The 23336-nt window shown below is 42.6% G+C and overlaps 1 protein-coding gene across 6 annotated transcripts in view; it reads right to left on the bottom strand.

The window, feature by feature from the left end:
• Positions 1-23336, bottom strand: part of FNIP2 (folliculin interacting protein 2) — a 132628-nt gene that overhangs the window by 4050 nt on the left and 105242 nt on the right. For all 6 annotated transcript variants that reach the window (XM_026499566.4, XM_026499567.4, XM_044384400.3 and 3 more), the window contains 4 exons: positions 21709-23062; positions 20652-20808; positions 5329-5529; positions 1744-1859 (listed from right to left, as the gene is read on the bottom strand). In XM_026499566.4, coding sequence (XP_026355351.3) covers positions 1744-1859; positions 5329-5529; positions 20652-20808; positions 21709-23062 — 1828 coding nt within the window. The remainder of the gene's footprint in view (positions 1-1743; positions 1860-5328; positions 5530-20651; positions 20809-21708; positions 23063-23336) is intronic.

Below are 23336 nucleotides of genomic sequence, written 5' to 3'. Positions count from 1 at the left end.
CTTGTCTATTTTCCTCAACAATGTCATCGGGCTGTACTCTAACATCCTCTTCTCCAGTATCTCCTCACTCATGCAGTGGCACTCGAACACGTACTGAGATTCTGCTACCTGGGCTGGAATCAGGCTTAGGAGAATGATGAAGGTGGGAGAATTTTTCCAAAAACTTGGGGATTTGTTCAACAGGTTAGACAATTTAGATCCTCACTAAGCTGAGCTACAAGATACTGAGAGCAAAGTGACACTAATAGATATTGAGTCAAGAGACATCACAGCATCAAATGGACGCGGCTTTGGCTGCCTCTCTTACAGCAGAGGCGGATACAGCATGGTCACTGGCTAAACACTGCCAAATGTCCTGAAAAAAATTAGGACTGCTTCAATCCGTGGAATATGTCCTATTTTTTTTCCCTTGAATTCCAAAAATGAAAAATCAAAAATAAAATTTAAAAAGGTAGCTGGCATTACTTTATGGAACTTTCTATGCTTTCTCCAGCAACGCTGCCTACAGATCTCCTTTCAGGGTAGATAAGAAGTTCTTCAGTACCTTTTGTGCTGCTGGCTCTGACTAGGAGAGGAAGGGGCTAGAGTGAGGCTGATGTGACCCCCATTAATAATGCACCAGGAGGACCGACAGATCAGGAAGGTAAATAAATCCTTATGATCCTTCTAATAGTGTCGATGGACACCTGCCAGTCAGGAGCCAGGTAAAGATCCTAGAAATGTAAGGCACACATCTGGCAATGGAAACCTGGTGAGGCAGGGCTCACGTCTGAGGCTGGTAAAGAAACCTAAACAACAACTAAGAACAACATCAACAGCAACAAAGATACATCGCAAGTTAACTGCAAAAGCAAAGGCCTCAAAAGGGAAAAACGTTTTTTTAAATAAAGTATGGGGAAAAAAAGTATGACAGGAAATGCCAAGAGCCAAACAAAACACTAAGTCATATCCTGGGTGTGAAAGATGAAAAGCCTGACAAGAATGCAAAGGCCCGAGTGTTGAAATAGTACTTTGATTAGCAGGCTTGATAGAGAATTTCAAGCCTGACATTATATACACAATATTTCCTTGCCCTGAATTAGGAGAACCATCATCACAGAAAAGGGGGTCAATTCCCCATAGACACAATGTCTTTTTGTTAGCTCTCTGTTGAAACATTAAGCCGAGAGTAACATAAGTCAGAATTTCTTCTCTGAGAGAAGGTACGGCCAAGACCCAACCCTCTGGAAGAGGTCTACACTGTCAGTAACATCAGTAGGTCTCCTCTTCCAAGGGGCTTCTAACGAAAGAGGGGAAAGTACGGTCACCCTGCGGACATGCAGGTGGCCCCTGAGAGTCCAGGAGAAGGCCTTTCTTGCCTCCTCCAGGGAGCGAAATGTAAACACAAGCTCTGCTGCATGTCTGACAGGCTGCACTTTTGATATCTTACCGAAATGACTAGAAGTGGGCAGGCAGAATGGGATTAAATTTTTCACTTTCAAGCATAAAATAATCCAGGGAGGAGACTAACATAAAGTACCACTAGCTTAGAGTTCTGCCTTTGTTCGCAGGTATGAAACTCCAGTATCAGAGATACAAAGATGGGAAGCATCAGAGGCACACATCTCATGAACCCCGAACATTTCAATGGGGCACTGGGGCCCGCGGGTTCTGGGTGAGACAGGCTAAATGGGTCAGTCAGTGGGTGCAGTGCTAGGATCAGCCCTATCACAGGGGGAAACAGTGGCACTTCACAGAACTCACCCCAGTACGACACCTAATTCTTTCACATGGACTCGTGTGTGTCCACGAAGATATTCAGACAGCATCTTACTTTTAAGGTACATCTCCTGTAGTCTATCTTCAAGATGCATGATGCACTGTGAAGCCAATAACATTCACAATGAGGGCCAGGATTCAAGTCTCTGCCAATATTCTAAGAGCTGGAATTCTCTTAATTCATTTCTAAGGACATGGCTATAATCTCATTCCTTCCCAATACACTTAAAAATTACAAACCATATCAAACCATTGGTAGGTGTAAGAAAAGGTTTTTATAAAACAAGAGTTTACTTTTTCTAATGACGATTAAGATTTTCATACATATCGGCTAGTCTTTTTTAAAAAGCATTTTTAACGTAGCTGAAATCATTCTGTAAGTGTAATTATTTCCTACTTTTTAAAAACTTTGAAATAATCCTTTCCCTATGTTATTAATAAATTATCAATGTAATTTTTGTTAAGTAATTTTTGAGAATGTGAATTATCATTATTTACTTATCCACATGGCAATCTGAGTTTTTGTTACTGTAAGTAATTTTTTAAAGAATATCTTTGTTGTTTTCCTATAGCTAACATTATTTTGGCGAAATGTATCCCCAACAGTAGAGTAAATGGAACAAGTTTACTTTAAATTTTTTTTTTCTCTCAAGAGTGTATTTTAACTAGGTCTTTAATAACAATAAAGAAAAGGCAATTATTCTCAGGACATCTCTACCCTTGGAATTGTGTCCAACTTCATTTTTTAGAGAATAGCAACCATCTGTGTCTTTCACCAGAGGCAAATGCTTTTGCATTTGGCAGGCAGAGCCATCCAAGCATCTTCAGTAAGACACCTGATGGCTTTGGCAAGGGTAATTCCATCATACATAATTTTCTTCTAGACCATTACGCCTGTTATTTTCAAGGTAAAAAGATTAACAGATGCATTTGAAAATGTTGATCTTGATCTGGGCTGATCAGTGACATGGAAAAGTCTCTATTCGAGATGCAATCTTTTCAGTTTTTCATTGGTTTAAAATCTTAAATGCATTGTGTTGAGTGGATGAAAAAAACTGGTAAGTGACTAAGAGTAATAATCGAAGCAAGGAGGATTTCACCAGTTCTCACGAAAATGTTCCTCCAAATAAACACAGTTAAATGGTAAAAGGATCTCCTGCTAAGTTTCAGTTCCTTAAGTAGTAAACACGAGTTTTTAATAAGAGTGTTATAAAATATTAAAAAGAACATTCACATTACATGGCATCCTTTGTTTTAAATCGTTAATTTACGGTGTTTTCATAATCCCCATGAAAACTGTAGGTTGTAATGTGGAAATAAAGACAACACTGGTCTATATGGAACTTGAAATCAAATCATTTAGAATTTTTTTTTTTTTTTTTACAAAAGGTTTGATTATCAAATAGAACTGCTTTGGGTTCTGCCTTCCCTTTTCTGGGATTTTATTCCTGAGATGGATTTCTTTAATTTTTACCTTCTAAAATTTTAAATAGCTAACTTTCTCCTTTCAAAAATATTGAAGGCTCTAATAGTCATTTAGTCATGTTTCATTCAAGTGATTTTTAAAGGAGAATTTTAAACTGCAGATGAAATTTTCTTTGCGGTTTTATTAGGTTAAGTAAGTCATTCATAGTATCAAGTAGCTAAACATACTTCTGTCCAAAGGAAGTAAAAAGAATTAGCTATAGCAATTTAGCCTGGATAACTAAAATGTCTAATGTAGCTATGTCATAAGAGTTATGTATTATAGAATAAAATATGAAAGTTTGGCAAATACTTCTAACAGTAAAAGAAGTATAAAATCTAATGTATCTTCCTTTCCTTACAGAAAAAGAGAGTTCAGACTCCAAGTCAGCGTGATGCAGCTTGCTACTAGGAAAAAAACGGCCTGCAAATATAGAACAAAAGTAAGGTCGTCATAACCCTTAAGTGCTTCTCACATTACCCCCTGGAACAGAGGTCCGGCAAGAGTATGCTTCAGTCTAAAGCCCAAATAAAGATTATGGTGAAAAGCTGTTGTCAGTCTTTATAGCCAGTAAAATTATTTCATGAAACTAATTATTACTAGCTGTTTCCTGGGAACTCATGACATGTAACGCTGTTCCAAGTGCTTTACCTGAATTGTTTAATTTCATTTTCATAACTGTATGAGATAAGCTCCAGCATCTCCTCAGTTTTATAGATGTAGGTACAGACTGAGACTTTGAGAAGTCACACAGTTAGGAAGTAGCGGAGCTTGGATTTGACCCTAGACTACTGGACTCTAAAGGCCACACTCTGCTGTACAGTGGCTGTTAGAGTGTCTCATATTGGCATAGTGCTTTGCCAGTTTTTTAAAAAGCAGTATCTCAGACCTAATTTTCAGAGGATTCTCACAATATGCTTGTCGAATGGGTACTATCTCGCTTTTACAAGTGAGAACACTGAAGTTCAGAGATGCTCAGGACTATCCACCATCACAAGACTCACTGATGGCAAAGCCTAGACTTTAAACCAGTTGCACTGAGGGGTCTCCCTGTTGTGCCACACTGCCACAGCTTACATGACACACTGTATTTCAAATCACCTTCTTGAAGGCCATGGGAGCCCTGGGAATTCCAAGGTATGTGGTGCAACCGTAGGTCATTAGAACCTGGGGAAAATTACCACTCCATTCACAATTACTGTAGGTAATTAATACCCAGCTTCCTCCTTTGTTATTAAATAACTCTGTATCTGCAGAAGGGAAGTGAGGGATACTCTGGTCTGGGGGTATACTGCAGAGGGCAATGGAGTTTGGGGCGGGGGAAGGGAATAAGCCGAGAAGGTGGGCGCGCTCTCACCTCAGCGCAAATCCCTGAGGTTGGCCATCTCACTTACGCTTCTCCTAGCTATCTGCCCTTGAGCCTCTCTTCCACTTTTGAGACCTTTCTCCCTCCTTCCCAAAATGTATTTTTGCTCAGTCTCTGCACAGACACACACATATACTTGAAAAGTATCTGTTTTATATATTCATTCCAATGCCTGGGGGAGAGCTGTTAATCATTTTCTAGGAGTTTACTGGCTCTATTTGCTGTGTTTAATATAATGTTACGAAGTCGATTTTAAAATCTCGTTTGAAAAGGAACAACTGATACCATCTTCTATGGGTATAGTACGTCAAAATTGTGTTTATACAAATGATACTCCGTTTTATCCTTAGCAATTTTATGAGACCAGTCCCTGAACAAAAGGAACTAAAATCCCTTCAGAAACTGGCTTGCTTGATGTCGATCTGATAAAGGAGAACTAATGAGTTCTCCAAAGCAAGATTTTAAATTTCCTTTTATGCCTGATCCCTTCCCCCATACCTTTTTTCCTTTACCATATAACTTATTCAAGATTCCGTGTCACTGTGTGTTGTTTCATGGAAGAGCTACTGTTACTGAAATCTACCCTGTTTGCTGGTGTTATGTTGCACGTTCTATTTTTATTTATGCTAATATCCAATTATACTAAAAACAAAACATTTGGATCTGTGATTTTTTAATCAAGGTACTGTTAAAAGTGCTCTAACTATCTTTCTTTGGTGATATGAGAACAAGTACTTACAAAATCAGCAGGGAGGTGAAGCTTGTAAAGCTGTAAAATGGAGTGAAGCAAACTGGACACCTGACTCGAGACCAAGACATCCTGGCCCAGTTTCATGCTGTCCGTCACCTTCCTCTGACTTGTGGCTACCTGGACACTCCACTTGTCCGTGTCTGCGATAATACAGACGGCTTCAGCGATTGGCTCATCAAGCACTGGATGCTGGAAGACAAACACAGGGGGTCAACTCTCCACAGCACTGCCAAGTGGGACTCAGAATGTCCAGAATGTTTCTATAATTTAGCATTAGCCTAACGGTTCACAAGTTGCCAGCAGGAGCTACAGAAATTGAGAGTGTTACAGGGACTAAAATAGGAATGTCATCAAATTGTCATTTGAAACTCATGTGATAAAAACTGCATTTAAGCAGTATTTTTTTTCTTCCACCCCGGAGGTACGCTATAAATGTTGTTAATGTTCACAGATGAGTGAAAAGATATGTGCCTTCCCTACATTCCAGGATAGTAAAATTCCTTTCCTTTGAAAGACTGCACTTTCCTTTTAAAATGGAGAAAATTAGAATAAGGTGTAGGATTCTACTGCCATTTCTTCAAAACAGGGTCAGGGCAACTTAATATTCCCTTAAAGTTATAGCTTTAATCATTAAGCAGTATTTATTTAGTGACCATGTGTTACATACATAAATCAACTCTAACAACCAACTAAAATCAGATGGGGGACAAATTTTTCTAGAGGAGTCCAAAAGGTCAATGATGACTACTGATGAGTAACTTAAAATGCAAAATCCTCAGTAACTATGTAGTTACAGATACAGCAGGTTGATAACCAGTATATGGTGCCATTGGGCAAACAGAGTAAACACTGAAGCAGTCAAGGAAAAGGGCCTTAAAAACAAACAAACAAACAAACAAACAAACAAACAAACCACTAATGGCCTGAAACTGATCAAAGTGTAACTGCTTCATCACCAGCACCTGCAACAAGGGCACTGTGGCTCACTGGGGAGGTCATGGATGGGGGGGTTCTCCAAACGAGTTATTTTAGAAGGCTGCAGATCCAGATATGGTAACAAAAAGGGACAGAGAAGTTGGCTCAATTATTTTAAAAGGAGAAACTTAATGGGCACAAGAAATGTAAAAAAAAAAAATCAAATGTGAAAAATGAGTCATTTTTAAATCACTGGATCAAAGAGAAAAGACTAATGACAAAAGGGTGCAGAGCTGAAACAAACCGTCAGGAATCTGTGAGCCCGTTCTTGAAGAAGGGGCCTGAATCTTTTCTGCCTGAATTCTTAGCCCCTAGCATAGGACCTGGCATTTGAAAAATGTTACGAAGTTAAAATGAGACAGGTTAGGTACAAGCAAACGACAGAGTTGATGAGCACCCTGTATCCCCTAACACAGCATGGTGTTGCTGACTTCTATGTTTGCAGGTTCCAGCACACAGAAGAACCGGCCAAACGTTTACAAAAGAGTACTTTAAAAGAAATATTTGAAGCCTGATACATTCTCAGGCTACTACATATCTAACACAGAGCTCCCTGAATATATCTGCAGGGCAATCCAACGTTTCCATCCAACCGTATCATTTAGTAGCTACTCACTTATTTACTGAAGAGTAAACACTTTTATTTATTTTATTTTATTTTATTTTTTTTAAGATTTTATTTATGTGACAGACAGCCAGCGAGAGAGGGAGCACAGCAGGGGAGTGGGAGAGGAGGGAGTGGGAGAGGAAGAAGCAGGCTCCCAGCGGAGGAGCCCGATGTGGGACTCGATCCCGGAACGCCGGGATCACGCCCTAAGCCGAAGGCAGACGCTTAACGACTGCGCTACCCAAGCACCCCAACACTTTCATTTTTAAGATTTTATTTATTTATTTGACATACAGAGAGAATGAACACAAGCTGGGGGAGCAGCAGGCAGAGGGAGAGGGAAAAGCAGGCTTGCTCCCAAGACCCTGGGATCATGACCTGAGCCGAAGGCAGATGCTTAACCAACTGAGCCACTCAGGCATCCCAAGAATAAACACTTTTTAAAGGAAGATGGAAGTAAAGGAAAATGTAAATTAGTCAAGGAAAAAAAAAGAAAAGAACGCTGGAGAGATAAAAATATCATGAGCAACTACTTTAGTTACAGTTTTAAGGGATGCCAGGGCTACTGGTGGTCCATCCCTGACCTGGTCTAAACTTCTATGGGGTCAGAGAGTTGAAGCTTAATTAAGTTCCAATGATTCTGGAGATTTCTGATATATATCTTTCCAAAGAAAACACAAACTCCCCTAAAGAGATTTGGCTTATTAGTCTCTAAGCTTTCAGAATTTGAAAAACTCTAAGATCCAGAAGACCATGTTTGGATTTATCACAGAAACACACACCCATACACACCCTATGCCCTGGTATTCAATTAAAAATTCCTCTTAGGAAAGGCTCTACTTTTGAGGCACATGTACAACTACAATAAACAAAAAAATTACATGTATGCTTTTTTTTAAAAAAGATTTTATTTGAGAGAGAGAGAGCACAAGTAGGGGGAGCGGCAGAGGGAGAAGCAGGCTCCCTGCTGAGCAGGGGCTCAATCCCCAGGACACCGGGACCATGACCTGAGCCGAAAGCAGATGCTTAACCAACTGAGGCACCCAGGCACCCCTGTATGCTTCTTTTTTAATACTAACTTTTTCTTATTCACTGTGTCTTAATCATAGAAGTAACTAACAGTGAAATCTGTCGGGGCGATTTTTCAAGTTCACGTGTACACCAGGGTACATAACAAACACATACACTTAGCAGCAGTAACATACGTGGAGCAGTACTTCTGAGAAATTAAGTACCTTAAGAAATGCTGTAAAACCTAAGACTGAATGATTCAAGCGCTTATTAAAAGCCAGATCCATCCATCTGCTATTCTTAGGGCTTGGAGTTTGGGTGTAGAGACTAGAAAAAAAGAAATGGGCAGGAGAGGCAAGTCAAGGCTGCATGCTGGTGGAGACTTTGGTCTCCTATGACTCTTAAGAAAAGAAGATACAATATGGAGAGCTATCAGCTGGGCAAGTAATTTTACTTAGTAAGATTCCTCTTCTTAATGTTAAAAAACCCTTAAAGGGATGGGGGGCACTTTGTTAGTCTGACTAAATATCATCAGAAAACCAAAAAAGCCCCCAAGTTCTCCTTCCCACCATTAGTGTCTGAGATTAAACAGGACCTCTGATGTTTGAGTTTTGAATGAAAATCTGAAGGAAATATTAATATTAAAAACAGTCACTTCCCCTTAAAAATGCTTGTTTGGTTGAAAACTTTATGAACCTTAGGGACACTGTTACGTTTTCCTTTTCTCTCTCAAACCGAAAAGAATTCATTCCAAGGTAAGTTTCTTGCCCACAGAGTTCACTAAATTTTCTTATCAGAATGGGTCTGCAATCGCTTCTCGGCCTTTTGGCTAAAATCAAGTGCAGAATGGGTCTGCAAAGGTGCCTGGGCGGTTCAGTCCGTTAAGCATCTGCCCTCAGCTCAGGTCATCATGTCGAGCTCCCTGCTCCACAGGGAGTCTGCTTCTCCCTCTGCCCCTCCTCTCACTCGTTCTCTCAATCTCTCTCAACTAATAAAATCTTAAAAAAAAAAAAAAAAAGTCTGCAGTACCTTTCTACATTCTCCATGATCTGAGACTTCCAAAAGTGCTGCCCTATTCCCACCCTTACAAGGGCTCACACCCCGCTGAGCGCACATCCACAACCCAGGTGGCAAGGCAGAGCTGCCAGGCCCTGCCCCTCCTGCCCCTCCTGCCCCTCCTGCCTCCTCTTCCACAGGGCTCCCAGCAGCCTCCGTTTCCGGGCCTCCCTCAGAAACTCAATCAGATAATTGAGAAACTCCTGACAGAGACTGGAGGACTAAAGAACACTGGAGATCAATAGAGAGCTAGGTGATTGTTAGGGTGGATGGCCAATCTCCATCAGAGGAATGAAGTAGCGGCAATAAGCCAATTATCTTTTTTGCCTTGCTCTGCTCTATGGAAGTTAGAAACAGTCATTTATTTAGCTCCACTATGTCAATATCTCATTTATTCAATCTACTTTCCTGTGCAGATTTCTCAAGATAAAGTGACAAACGAAATGCTTTGTAATTATAGGTCTTTAAAGGTCTCTCAAATATCCTTTGGCTACTGTATTTTGTTGAATCATCAGATTAAGTCTGGTTAATTCATAGCCACTAGGGATATGTGGGTCTGTTTTCCAGGAGTTCTAGATGTCCAGGACATTCCAATTTCAGGGTTCTGGATCAGATCTCTGAGTACACAAAATATGCTACCTTGGCTGATACACCATGACTTCTGCCTAACTTAAACTTCCAGAACCAAGAAATGTCTACAAGGTTTGAGTAATCAGAAGAGCCGTGATTCTGATATTTCAATGAAGGGCCACAATAAGACAACTGCAAGGGCTCTCAAATAAGACAATTTGGGGCTGAATATTACTTAGTAGCTGTGGGACCTTAGAAGCTCGTTAATCTGGGCTTCAGTTTCTACATCTGTAAAATATGACCTAATTCGCAGAGGTTCTGTGACGTTTAAGTGAGGTTTAATTCATGGAGCTTTTTTGTGAGAAAAATGTGTATGAAATTTGTGGCACAGACACTTACCTGTCATGTTCAATTTGCTCTCTTATACCACCCCCCATCTGTATTAATCACATCCATGAAACCCGCAAACTTCCTAATACCATGTCATCATTTCCCTTACCAACTCAAAAACCTAGTTTAACACCTGTCACCCAAACACCTAAGTTCAAACTTTTCTTTTTTTCTTTCTTTTTAAAGATTTTATTTATTTTTGTGAGAGCGAGAGAGCACACAAGCCGGGGGGAGGGGCAGAGCAAGAAGCAGATGCTCCCCCCTACCCCATCCCCCCAGCCACTGAGCAGGGAGCCCAATGTGGGATTCGATCCCAAGACCCAGGGATCATGACCTGAGCAGAAGGAGGACGCTTAATCGACTGAGTCACCCAGGTGCCCAATTCAAACTTTCCTTTTTCCATACTTAAAGCTCTTCACAGTGTGGGCCACATTTACCTACACATATTTACTTCCGGGATTAAGAAACCCCCTCTCCAGGCTGGGAGGGTCCCTGCCTCTTACCTCAGGCTGTGCCCAGAATGTTTTCCCTGATCTCTTCTAAATTTTTCAATCTTTTGGGGGCATCTCGGTGGCTCACTTGGTTAAGCATCTGCCTTCAGCTCAGGTCATGATCCCAGGGTCCTGGGATCAAGTCCCACATCGGGCTCCCTGCTCAGCAGGGAGTCTGCTTCTCCCTCTGCCCCCCACCCTGCTCTCATGCTGTCTCTCTCTCAAATAAATAAATAAAATCTTTAAAAAAAAAATAATGTTGCTGGAGCGGAGGGGTGGGATAGGGTGGCTGAGTGGTGGACATTGGGGAGGGTATGTGCTGTGGTGAATGCTGTGTATTGTGGAAGACTGATGAATCACAGACCTGTACCCCTGAAACAATTAATACATTATATGTTAATAATAAAAAAATACCTTTTTCTAAAAAGAATAAATAGATGTTAAAAAGATAAAAATTAAAAAATCTTAAAAAAATAAAATTTTCAATCTTTCAAGGGCCCAACTTTGGTCCCACCCCCCTCAATCCCACCTTACTCCACAAGACGTCTTTCCCACATTCACTGCTCTTCGTTTGACTTCTGAGGGGTTTTACAATCTACATTTTTAAAAAAAAGATTTTATTTATTTGAGAGAGACAGAGAGCATGAGTGGAGAGAGGGAGAAGCAGACTCCCTGCTGGGCATGGAGCCTGACACAGAGCTTGAACCCAGGACCCAGGGATCATGACCTGAGCCAAAGGCAGATGCTTAACCAACTAAGCCACCCAGGCACCCCTACAATCTACATTTTGACATTTAATCACACTGTCTTAACTTGTTCTTGATTTCACATCTGTTTGCCTACTCAGTGATTACATAAGTAACTCAAGGAAAGAAATCACATTTTCTTTTTCTTCTGTAGCCTCTGAAATGAGCATAACAAAACGCTAGGCATGTGCTAAGTAACATATGCTGGCTCTGTTCAAGAATTCTCTATGCAGATTTCTTTATTTTTGGATTTAGTCCAGTTCCTATTAAGTCATCTGCACATTTATTAATTTATTTCTTTTCCATGTACCACATTTAAATGACTAACATTTCACGTAATCACCTATTTTTAACTTAAGGGCAGGAAAATACTATTCTCACATACATGCTTCCTATAACTACTTATTAATTCATCATGCCATTTTTCCTGTAGGTTGGCCAGGAACACAGCACTGCTCTACAGACAGAAACACTGAGGACAAAAAATGTAAGAGCTTATTAAGTATCTTGGGATGTCAGAAATAGAAGCTAGTAACGCACACAAGTGTTTCCAAATTTTAGCTCAGTGAGCCTGCCAAACCCTCCACACTTTGAAATCCTAGGACCTTGTCAGGGTGGAAATCCCTCGAAAGGTAAGATTGCCAAGTGTGGATGACAGTCTCAACTTAACGTCAAAATAGGAGGAAATAACAAAGTCTTAACAGTCGCCTCTACTAAGACTTTGTTAAGAAACTTGCCCATCTTTACACTGTTGGCATTGCCCAACACATACTCTGAGCTGACCCTTTATCAGTCCTCAAAGATGTCCAGCTCCCACGTGTGGGAGTGTGGACAGACTTCTGTACTCATAACCAGCTCCAAACTACGCACACTAGTTGTAATGGGGCAGGTCTGATCACCAGGGATGAGCCACTGAGCGGCCTCTTTCCAACATACAGGGAGCAAGTGAGTTATGATTCAGGCGATTGGAAACACCTCCCTCTATCTTTTATTTTTCTCTGAAATATTCTGAATAAAACATAAGATTCCTTGGCATCATTTGAGTGTCAATTTGTTATTCTATGTAAGATAATTCTGGTACATTTTGTAACTTCATTAAACTGAACTTAAATAAGACGATGCCACGTGACAGAATGCCTTTCAAAAAGATTCTTGCGCCATTCTGTTACAGCACCATGACTTAGTAATATTGCCTTTTACATAGCGTCAGGTGAGGCCTTTCATTAGTCCTCCGAAGACAACGGGATGACTAATGCAGTGAGGTTCACCTTCTCAGCACCTGCTCTTGGTTAAATGTCTTCAGATTCCCCCTTTTTATTCTTCTGCCTCATTAGAAGCAAAGGCCCACCTGCTTCACCATATTCTCCAGCGCCCTGGAGCTGATGACTTAAGCAATGTAACACAGGCCTGGGCCAAACCACCCCTCTTCTGGATGGATAAGAGCCACATATAAGGACCGCAGCCACGTGTGGACTGCTGAACGGTTTTGTCTGGTTTCAAAAAAAAAAAAAACCAGAAAACGATTCAGTGTCACGTTCATTCAGAGAAAAAGGAGCCTGGTTATCACTCACCATTCTTAAACACTTCCTCTGGTCTATAAAATCATGCAGATTACTGTCTTTTACTAAATGCTTGGCATCTAGACTTTTCTGACAGCACTTTGAGCAAGAACCAGGACAGACAGAACCTCCCGGGATGGCGGAGCCAGCTCTGCCTGCAGGTTCAGAAGATGCCCGTCAACACAATCAGGCAGAAGGATCTTCTGTTGCCTGACAGAGGCACATGGTCCCCTGCACCCTCCCGTGGTGGCGCACGCTCACCCCCTACGGACAGCACCTGGTACAGACACCACTTCCAGAAGTCCTTCCACGCCTGTCCTGTGCTTCCCACTGCAGGAGACGCTACTGCACTCTTCTTACTGCTTACTGACTTCTCTGTACTTCCTGTTATCGATTTCAAACTCCTTGAGGATAGGTGCCGTATCTTCTCTCGGGCTGCTTACAAGTTTTCTTTGTCTTCGATGTTTTGTAGCTTAAGACTGGACTTGTTTGTATTTACACTTACTTAGGAGTCAGCGTGCTTATTTAATCTGAAAACTCGCAGTCCTTCCTTCCTCAAATACTGTTTTCCTTCGCCTTCTCTGTTCTCACCTTCTAAATATGCTATAGAATTTTCTCGTCCCAGCCTCCATGTCACAAAGTCTGATTCTCTCCAGCGGTATTTAATCTGCTCTGCTCTTCAACCTACCCCTTGGGATTCAAATCTAATGGCCGTATTTTTCACTTTTAGAAGTTCTTGTTAGTCCTTTTACGAATCTAAATAATCACTTACCACACCGTCCCATCTCTTTATTAAAGTTCCAATTCCTTCTTTTTTATGACTGTAACCATTTTAAACACAGTGACTTAATTGTTATTTCAGATTGTTCTGGGAGTGCTAATTGTCAGGCTTGTATTTGCTTACTCTCCCTCACCATGACTTCCTAATCTTTGAACATGAGCCCATCTAGTTGGGGTTGTTTTGTGTGCTCTGTGTGCCTCTTGGAAACAGGTTCAATGGCAGTCACTAGGGTTTAAGAGTTAAGGTGGAGAAGAGGAAAAGCAGCAATGTGTGTCTTTTATAAGCTGGTGGTGTCCAATGTGCTTCTTTCCGCCAGAGTCCTAGAGTCTGAATCTTACATTTATTTCTTGGGCAGGGATTCCCAAGTCACTCGGGTAGAATAAATCTGGACCTCCAACCCACTCACGGAATCCGCCTGGGGCTTTGATTTCTCACAGGTGACTTTATTTTCTCCCACCCAAGTTTCCAACTTGTTTCTTTGTTGCCTCACTGTTTATGGGTGGAGTTTTCTAATCCCCTTTTCATGGAAGGATAGCTCTTTGAAGCTCCAGGCTTTATGTAAGGGGCTCAGTTCCAGGTCCCAAGCCTCATATACATATGAGATCACATCTTTCGCCCTGAGTAGATCTTAGAAACCCAGTACCCAATTTCTAGGACCTGTATCCAGACTGAAATCCCAGAAGGCCATGGTTCTATCAGCCGAAACTTACTGTTCTGGCTTTGATTTTGATTTGTTTCTGGCACAAAAGGATTTCTGCTTTTTTTCATGCACAGGTATTAGAACAACTGGGCTGGGTGGGCATGGTGTTATTTTAGCCATGTCTATAATTTTAGAGAGGACGCAAGCCATTTGCAGCAGCCCAACGTGGTGCTACAATCCTCCCACCTCACACCTTGACCATGGCTGTAAACACGGCACCTAGCACGGAAACGGTACTCAGTAAGTATTTTCTGAGAGGAAGTAAATTTCCAAGGCATGACTCTCCTTCTCTTCCCCAAAAGTCATGTCCAGGCTCCCTGCCTCATTTCTAGCCAAACAAGTCAGCCAGACCACCTGACATGCCACCATCAGAGATTTCTAGTTTATATCAAACAGACTGTTAACATATGAAAATACCAGAAGAGGTAATAATTGTATGTTCTTATCATAACTCTATAAGCATTTCTTTAGCAGAATTTTTTTTCCTCTTGGAAACAGTTTCAATGGCAGTCTCTAAAGGCTTAAGAGTTGTTATAAGGTGGAGAAGAAGAGAAAGAAATCAATCATTGTGGACCACAGACACTGCTGAGGGATCCTGGCAGGTACAGCAAGGTGGGGGCTGTGGGAAGCCCAGAGACATCATGAAGACATAGGGACCTGGTGGCAGAGGGAAGGAGGGGAGAGTCTGGTGAGGTGGTCTGCGAGGGGCTACAAAGGAAACATCTGACTTCTGTGGGTTTGTGCCTGCGGCTGTCATCACCAGGCTCACTAGGCTCACTCAAGTTCAGCCTACAGCTTTGTAGTTATAATGCACAATCTTGGGCACAGCTTAATTATCAGGCCTGTCACTTGCTGAGAAAAGAAACAATTTAAAGTCCAGGAAAGGAGCTCAAGGTCAAAAAGAATCATCAGACTCAAGCCATGTGATGATGTACAGGACTCCAAAATAAAATGCAAGAATGTTGATCGTTTCTTTACAAAGAATGGCACAGATGTCCAAATATTTTGTACATGGTGAACAAATTTAAGAAAACATCAAAATTAGCCATGTGTCTACTATTTACAAAATGCAAGAGCACTGAAGCCTGAGTGACCTATAATAAGCTTTTTACTCTCCTTTAGGTAAAGAAAATGAACACAGAGCCAAAGGCATCATGTCTAAACACATTACTCTTCCTTTTATTCTAAAAGGCTATCTGCCATTTCTCTTCTCTTTAGAAGAAACAGACAAACCAATCGTCACAGTTTTAGCCATAACACAGATTCCTAAATTCAGTTCTGTAGGGAACAGTCAGCTAACGTCACTGAGCACTTTCTAGGTGCACAGAGTGAGCTGCTGGGAATATGAAAGAAACTAAGTCTTCTTTCTCTGCTCCAGGGGCCTGCAACCCAAGTGGTAGAAAAATGTCAGAAGTAGAACAAAGCTGTGGTGCAATGTGCTAAGGAGCCTGCAGGTGTAAAGTTCTACCTGGGGCCAATTCCAGCCAAGGAGTTTATATTTTACTCTCTGAAAACAATGGGAAACTATTAGAGCAGAAGAGTAAATGATCATATTCAGGGGTTAGCAAGAGCCCTCCTTGGCACTGTATGAGTTGACTAGAAGGGGAAAAACTCAACACAAAAATTTTAGTTGGGAAGGTTAAGGGGAACTTACATAAGACTATATTGTAGTCACTGTGAGAAGGAGAGAGAATCAATAAGATTTCAGATTAGAGTTGGTGCTACCCGGAGATCAATATTTCTTTTCAAATACTTAAAAAAAAAACACAAACCACTGTAAGAAATCCATTTTAACATCATAACCCCAAGTACATGCTTATACATGTGTGAACATGTATGTCCATAAACACGTGTGTGCATGCACATGTTCCTTACATACATACACACACAGATTTTATGAAACAGTAAGACAGGCTCTAAGCCCAAGGCACCGTCATTCTCATTATCCAGCAAAGGAAAATGAAAGCGACGAGAGGTGTTCTTAGATAGCTGATCTGTCCTATGTGGATGTTTCCTTTGCAACACTATTGATTTTAAGGTTGTTGTTGACTTGCGGCACCTTAATGTTGTCTGCATTACTTAAGTAATGATTTATCATTTGATGCGACTTGCTGTTCTTTTGTAGCCTCCTGGCTGATTACACTGCATGGCATAATTAGGTATTCATGAGCATATATCACAGCCAAGCTTTTAGCAAAGCTCCTTATCTGTGCGACTGATTCCTGCATGGTATTTCTGGAGTCAATCTGTTGCTACTCTTAAAATTAAATGAAAGAGGCTGCAATATTCAACTGTTAACTTTGTTTTATAGATTATTCTGTAAAATGCCTGAAGCCCTGGAACACAGTTTTTTAAAAAGCATTACGATGTGATGTTGATTTTGGTCTTGATGACCCTACCCTGCAGTTAGCCACTTGGCCTGCTCCTTGTGATTTCATAGGCAAGGAGAAGTGGACGCCTTTAGCCCGGAATGAATGTGTATATGGGTTTTCTGTTCCACTATCTCTAACAGGAGTTTCCTGGGAAACTCAATTACAAAGCGCTTTCACATATATTAATAGCTAACATTCACTGGGCATTAGAAATGTGCCAGGCACTGTGCTAAACACTTGATATGCATAATCTCAGTCTTCAAACCAGACCTGTAAGTACTGTTCATTTTATAGAAGCTGGAACTGATGCTTGGAAGAGTAAAAAAACCTGCCCAAGGCCACAAAGCCAAAAGGGGTGAGCCATGATTCAAATTCAGGTTTGTCTGTCTTTAGAAGCCAAACTCTTAACCAGTGGATTGTATTTCAGCTGTTCCTCTAAATACATTTTTTTGAGGCTTAGTGATACCAATTGATTTACTTGACCATCAGCAAATGAGTGGTAACACTAAGACTTGAACCCAAGCCATCAATGCTCAACCAGTGCCCCTCCCCCACTACCCCATAATTTAATACCCCTAACATCGCCCTAGGCAGCAGTATTCGTGGCAGACAAGCACATGGGAGGAAAAAAGAGAGAAAAAGCTACTTGAGGGTCATAGGCACAAAGTGAAGCTGACTCTCTCTCACTCTCTCTCTCCCACTTTAACATTTAAAGTCAAAAGGAAAACAGAGAAAGAATGCACAGTTAGATATGGCAGGGGGGAAAAAGTGAAACTAAATAAATATTACTTTAGCCTAATTTAAGGCAGCTGTATAATCTACATGCGAGGAGACAGAGAAAACAGTTCAAATGACAGAAAAGAGGTAGTATATGGATTAAACAAGAACACGTGTTTAAATATTTAAAGACCATCACAATCTTGATATGGAAAAGCCAATAATAAAAATGGAAATAAAGTTAATATATCTTTCCTTTAATGAGACAAGAATAAGGAAACGCATAAAAAGAAATTCTTAGTATTGGAAGCTCTAGAATGCAATCCCTCAGTGAGAGAAGAAATTCCATCAACTCGTCCACCATGGTTATAAAAGCGCACATTTACAGAAGACATTTTACAATCCACTCATGCACAGGTCTAGAAAATAGATCAATAACTTAAATCAATTGCTTTTAAACAGTTAATAAAAATCCTTCGCTAAAAACGATTATGAATATCAAAGTCCAATGAAGTCTTGCATGAACACTAAAAAATATTAATGTCCAAAAAATAGGTTTTTGAAAGCTAGTTAAGTAAAGCAATTTATCCCAATCTCTTCTACCTCAACAAGTTATTATTTCAGCTCTAACTGTGGTCATGTATTTTTGTTCTTGGATCTTTGCTTCCTTCTCTGGCAACATACTCAAGAATTTAAATAATTACTAGACTTTACAGAGCAGTAAATTCAATGGAATGTTTAAAAAAAAAACCCTAACTTATTTTTCAACAAATATTTGTAAATGGCAGTTGAAAGTAAGGTTACTTTTATTTAAACACTGTCACAGACCAGAGTCCCAATCTGAGAGGCAGTTTAAATGGAACACTACTTCAAAAGCAAAATTCATTATGATAAATGTGCCAAGTTGAATTAGAAATCTACTAATGCTAATTGGATAAATTCTGAATGTATTAAATTTCCAAAGATATTTTTATGAACCCTTTGCAATTTCCTATTAACACCCATGCATGGCTGCACTTTGGATGTCACCACAATTTGACACAATATAGGTTATTATGCTTAATAACTTTCGATCTCTCAGGGTGATTGCATAGTCTAAAGAAATGAGAAAAGCCTACAGTGTGAAAACACTACTTCGGAAAGGAAGGGAAAATGATATATGAAAAATCTTTAAGAGTACTAATAGAGGAAACATGGATTTGTTTTTTCCAAATGTAAGAATTACAGAGCTCATGGTCACCATTAAAACCTAATATACAAAAAACTGGAAATTGTCAGCCTATGGAAAATAGTTTTAAAAAGTCATGAATGGTTTTACAGATAAGTTCAAGGAAGGTTATCAATCAATTAATGATACTTCCATAGAGGTAAGTGAGCAAGTCCAGGGCATTTGGGCAACACCTTCCACCTCCCCGGCTAGGAAGATCAATGGCACTGAAGACAAGCCACCCTAGTTCACACTGATCTCCTGGCACTTCTGTCAGAAGCAGAACACAGCGCTTCATGGAAGAAGGGTCCAACAAGCAAGAACACCAATGTTCTTTTTCTTTTTAAGATTTTATTTATTTATTTGAGAGAAAGTATGAGCGGGGGTAGGGGGGGTAGAGGTGGGGTGGGGGGAGGGGAGGAGGAGAGGCAGAGGAGGCAGAGGAGGCAGAGGAGGAAGCAGACTCCCCACTGAGCATGGAGCCCAAAGCAGAGCAGGGCTCCATCCCATGACCCTGAGATCATGACCTGAGCTGAAACCAAGAGTTGGACACTTAACCGACTGAGCCACCCAGGCGCCCCATAACACCAATGTTCTTACAAATCAAACTGACAGCAGAACAGAAAGAAAAACCCCACAGGCTTTGCATATATGGATATAAACACAGAGATCGCTGATAGAAAAGGAAAGGAAGGCCTCTACTTCCCTGCCTTAATGCCACCAATGGCTACAGAATGTATGCGAGTCTCTAACATCACTGAGACTTCCACGGTTCAAGACAACCTATACAGTATCACACAATGAGGACACTGTTCTTATTCTAATGTCACTGACGTAGGGACCTCTGAAATGATAAACAAGGATACAGTGTTCATTACAACTATGAAAATTAAATGTTATGACATTTTTTACAAGAGAAGAAAGCAACCTCGTAGCTTCATTCCTGGAATATTCTGGTGAGGGGTGGTGTCTGACCACAAAGCAGGGTGGAGTTAGGAATGTTTGGGTGTAAATGTATACACTGGACTGGCCTTCCCAGCTTCTAGTCACCCCTTCCCTATCTCTTCTCCCTCCCCATTCAGGGGGGTTTATGAGGGCATCGGCTTCACTAACTGAGCTCTTCTTCCCATTTCACATAAATACCTTTAGCCTGTTTGGCCTGTGTCTGATGTATGTTTAGTCTTCACAGAGGAGATGCTCAAGGCCAAAGATAAGATACGTGCCTTCTGCTCCACCTCTCAAAAAATACTTGTTGGGTGAGCAGGTAGGTAACAAGCCAAATTCCAATTTTCTTAATGCAGTGAAGACTTTCCCTATTGCGCAAGACACAGTATGTTTCCAATGCACAGCATCTATTTTTGCACATCTGCCCAATAGCAGCTCAATTAAAAACAGGCCCATCAGACTGACACAGTTTCCTTAACTGCTCAGTTCCTGTCATGCTGCAGATAGCAGAAAAGCACTTAACGGCAGCCACAAGGCAATTTTCCAGTAAGACTTGTTAATCTTTATACAGTCATCCTCGTGCAGCCATCAAAGTGAACTTAATGACAAATCAGTTAAAATAAATTACTCTTAGGAACTTGTAAGGATCGGATAAAAAGCAAACCATATGTGACATCTCTTCGGTCCTCCCCGTGACGGCATATAATTGTCACCATCTGTGCTGTTTACTCTATTCTGCCCAGCCTATGTGCCCCCCAGATCCACTCTCTGCCCTTCTCTCTCCTGTGCTGGCCCCAGGAGGCTGACCTCTGTGGACCTCGGGACTGTATCTGCGTCAGTTTTGACCTTGCTCTCTGGCTTCCAGCTGGGCTCAGCCAATGGGAGGGACAGAAGAGCTCAGAGGCTGAAGGCAAGAGATGGCAGGGAGCTATCCTCCACCCTCCTCAGTGCTCGTGTGGTGAGGTGGCCACAGTTCTGTGTTACTGCGCCCCACTTATCCATCAGGCCCAGGTGTGCTCATAGCTTTCAGCTGTTGCTAACCCCTGGGTGCTTCACCAGTCCTTGCCAGCGTCGCTAGAAACAATCCTGTAATTACACACTCTTCAGTCTAAACATCTGTTGCTCGCCAAGACCCTGGCTGACATCGTGTCACCAGTCAGGGGCTCCAAGATGGGATCACTTACATGGACTGTGTGGACCAGATCAGCCACCAGACACTGCTTCAGCTTCTCGTCGCTGCTGGTCCCATGAAGCACCAAATCAGGCATGTACGTGGGGCAATAACCTGCCAGAAGTGAGCGGCCAAAGTTTCTTACATTTGGGTTGCTGATGCTCTGAGACCTAAAACAATATTGGTCCATTAGAATACACAATTAAAAATGTACTCCCTTCTTGCATTACAGTTGGAACAAAAACCCTAGTAACACAGGTCAGAAAAATAGATCCAGGGTGGTCCATTTCACCAATCCTCCAGGAAGTGGATCGTCGACGTGGGAAAGGAAGGGGATAGGAAGAGAAAAAGTATGTTTTGTTTTTTTTTTTGGATGGAATGGTAGAAAAAACAGTATTCTGATGGCTGGTTATGAGTTTGTTCTTGAACCTCCTATCAAACATCTACCAGGCCGTCTGTGTCAAGAGAGTGAAGGAAGAGAAAGTCTACCGAGGGGGGAAACTTGCCAAAAACCTGGCTTTAGGAACTCGACACATCTGCACAGGGTGGTGCCCACGACAGTGCAGAAGAACAGAAGAAATCTCTAATTACTGCTTTCAGTCATCACAGACCAAATAATCAACCTGATGGAGTGTTAAGGAAGAGGTGTTGTTTCCCAACCCCTTCCTGCTGCTCTGACCTGCAGGAGAGAAGCCACACGGTGAGGGGAATCCACCACCTCCGAGGCAAGGCATCTGCTGCCAGCCATCTAACTTCCACGCGGATGACAGAAAACTAAAACCCCTCTCGCCGCCACCACCTCCACCGTATCCTTTAGCTTCCCCAAATGTCACAAGAGTTGCGAAGGCAACAACTTGCCTCCTCCCTCAGAGAACTCGGATGCACTAGGCCACAGTGATGGCCCTCGGAGAAAGGGGGGGCTTGAAGCTGTGTGCATCGGGTGGATAACACTGCTCCTCTCTGAGGAAAAAACCCATTATGTGTGAAACAGCCGACAGTACCTAACGTGCTCACGCGTGGTAAGTCAGAACCGCACCTGAACCCGGTTCCCAGTAACCTGCCAGTGTTACCTTGGCAGAGGCAGCTCCACCTCCAAGGACCCTTCAGTGCGGTCATCGCTGGGCTCTAGATTCAGCGAGGCTGACGCACACGCTTCCTCGTCACTGTCTCCAAGAGCGCTATCTGAGCTTTCGTTTCTGGGAATGTCTCCTTCCATCCTGAAGCTGGCCTTCCTGTCGGCATCCCCACAGGGGACATCTGCAGTGCCCGAGAAGCCAGAGGCCTGCTGTGCACACCTGCTTGGAACAGGCTGCATCAAAGGTCCTTCTGCAGCCTTCAAATGCAAACGTCTTGTTTCCTCCAGCGGCCTCGTTCCAGCTCCTGCCGCACGGCCCTCGGGTGCCAGCGAGTCAGCAGACTGGTCAGGCTGCCCAGCAGCATCTGCCACAGCCTCGGTTTTCATGCCTCTGTCCGCGGCAAAATCCCTCTCAGATTCACCTTCATCCCTCTCACAAGATGGACTCTGAGGACAGTGGACATTGTTTTGGAAGCCAGGTGTGAAGGAGCACCTAGAAACCTGCGGGTCCTGAGGCATGTCGGCGTCCATCCCGGGCTTAGCCGAGGGATGGCAGGCTAACTCCAGATATTGTCTACAGGCCGAGAGACGCTTCTCCATTTTTTTGGTGCGGCTTTCCAAGTCAGACTCTGGAGATACGGAGCTTCCAATTTGGAAAGTGACCTTTTCTAAGGGAGGTTTCTCCCAGGAATGTCTGTCAGGGCAAGGCCAGGCTGGTGACCGGTCTGTGAGTTTCCTGGGCATCTCCCCTTTCAACTCCTCACTGACAGTCTGCTGGCTGACCTTCGCTCCTGCCCCCAGCCCTTCACAGCTGGAGAGTCTTGAAGAGCCATCTCGCGGCACCTCCTTCTCACTTCCTTCCTCCCCACAAAATGTGCCCTGAGGTTTCCAGGAGCTGTCCGAGCCTGGCTCTTGGAATCCCATGCTGCAGGCCTGAGAACTCTGCTCTGGCCTTCTGTGTCCTTCTTTGTCAGGTTTAGAACACAGGTCTCTGATGTCAGAGCCCTCTGGGGACACATCCAGCCCCTCAGGCCTGGGGCTCCTTCCCTCAGCCATACTAGGTGGCAGGAGAGGGGGAAGGAGAGCAGGCTCACTCCTCACCGTGACCACCACATACTCAGATTCCTCCACTTCTCCCCTCTCCAAGGCTGTGGTGATGCTGCTCCCGTTTAACACCTGGTCACCTTCGCCGTGACTCCCACTCCAGGTCAGCTGGTTCTCTTGCAGCTCAGAGCAACGGAGAAAGTAGGTCAGGACATAAAGTATGCGTTGGACCAAATCCTTCTGCTTCCCCACCACGACAGTGCGAGTCAGCCTCACTGGAGAGCCAATGGCTCCGTAAAGATCACCTAGAGAGCAAAACAGACACAAAGAAAAGTCGTCTGGGGCAAGGCATGTCATGGATAGGTCAGCCTCTACGAGAGGACAGACGACTTACACTCCCAAATTAGAGCTGCTTCTTCACACACCTAGCTGAGGCAGAAAGGTAATTCCAGTAATGACCATGTTTTAGTTTTGCCTCTCTGATGGAAAGTGCGCCTGGAAAGGCTGATGCCCAGCAGGCTCGGGGCACGGGTACAGTGCTGGTGTACGCAGCCCCTCCCTGTGCTTGTCAGGTCTTCC

The sequence above is a fragment of the Ursus arctos genome, unplaced genomic scaffold, assembly GCF_023065955.2.
Source record: "Ursus arctos isolate Adak ecotype North America unplaced genomic scaffold, UrsArc2.0 scaffold_11, whole genome shotgun sequence".
NCBI classification, from domain to species: domain Eukaryota; kingdom Metazoa; phylum Chordata; class Mammalia; order Carnivora; family Ursidae; genus Ursus; species Ursus arctos.
This window is presented reverse-complemented; position numbering and strand designations above follow the sequence as displayed.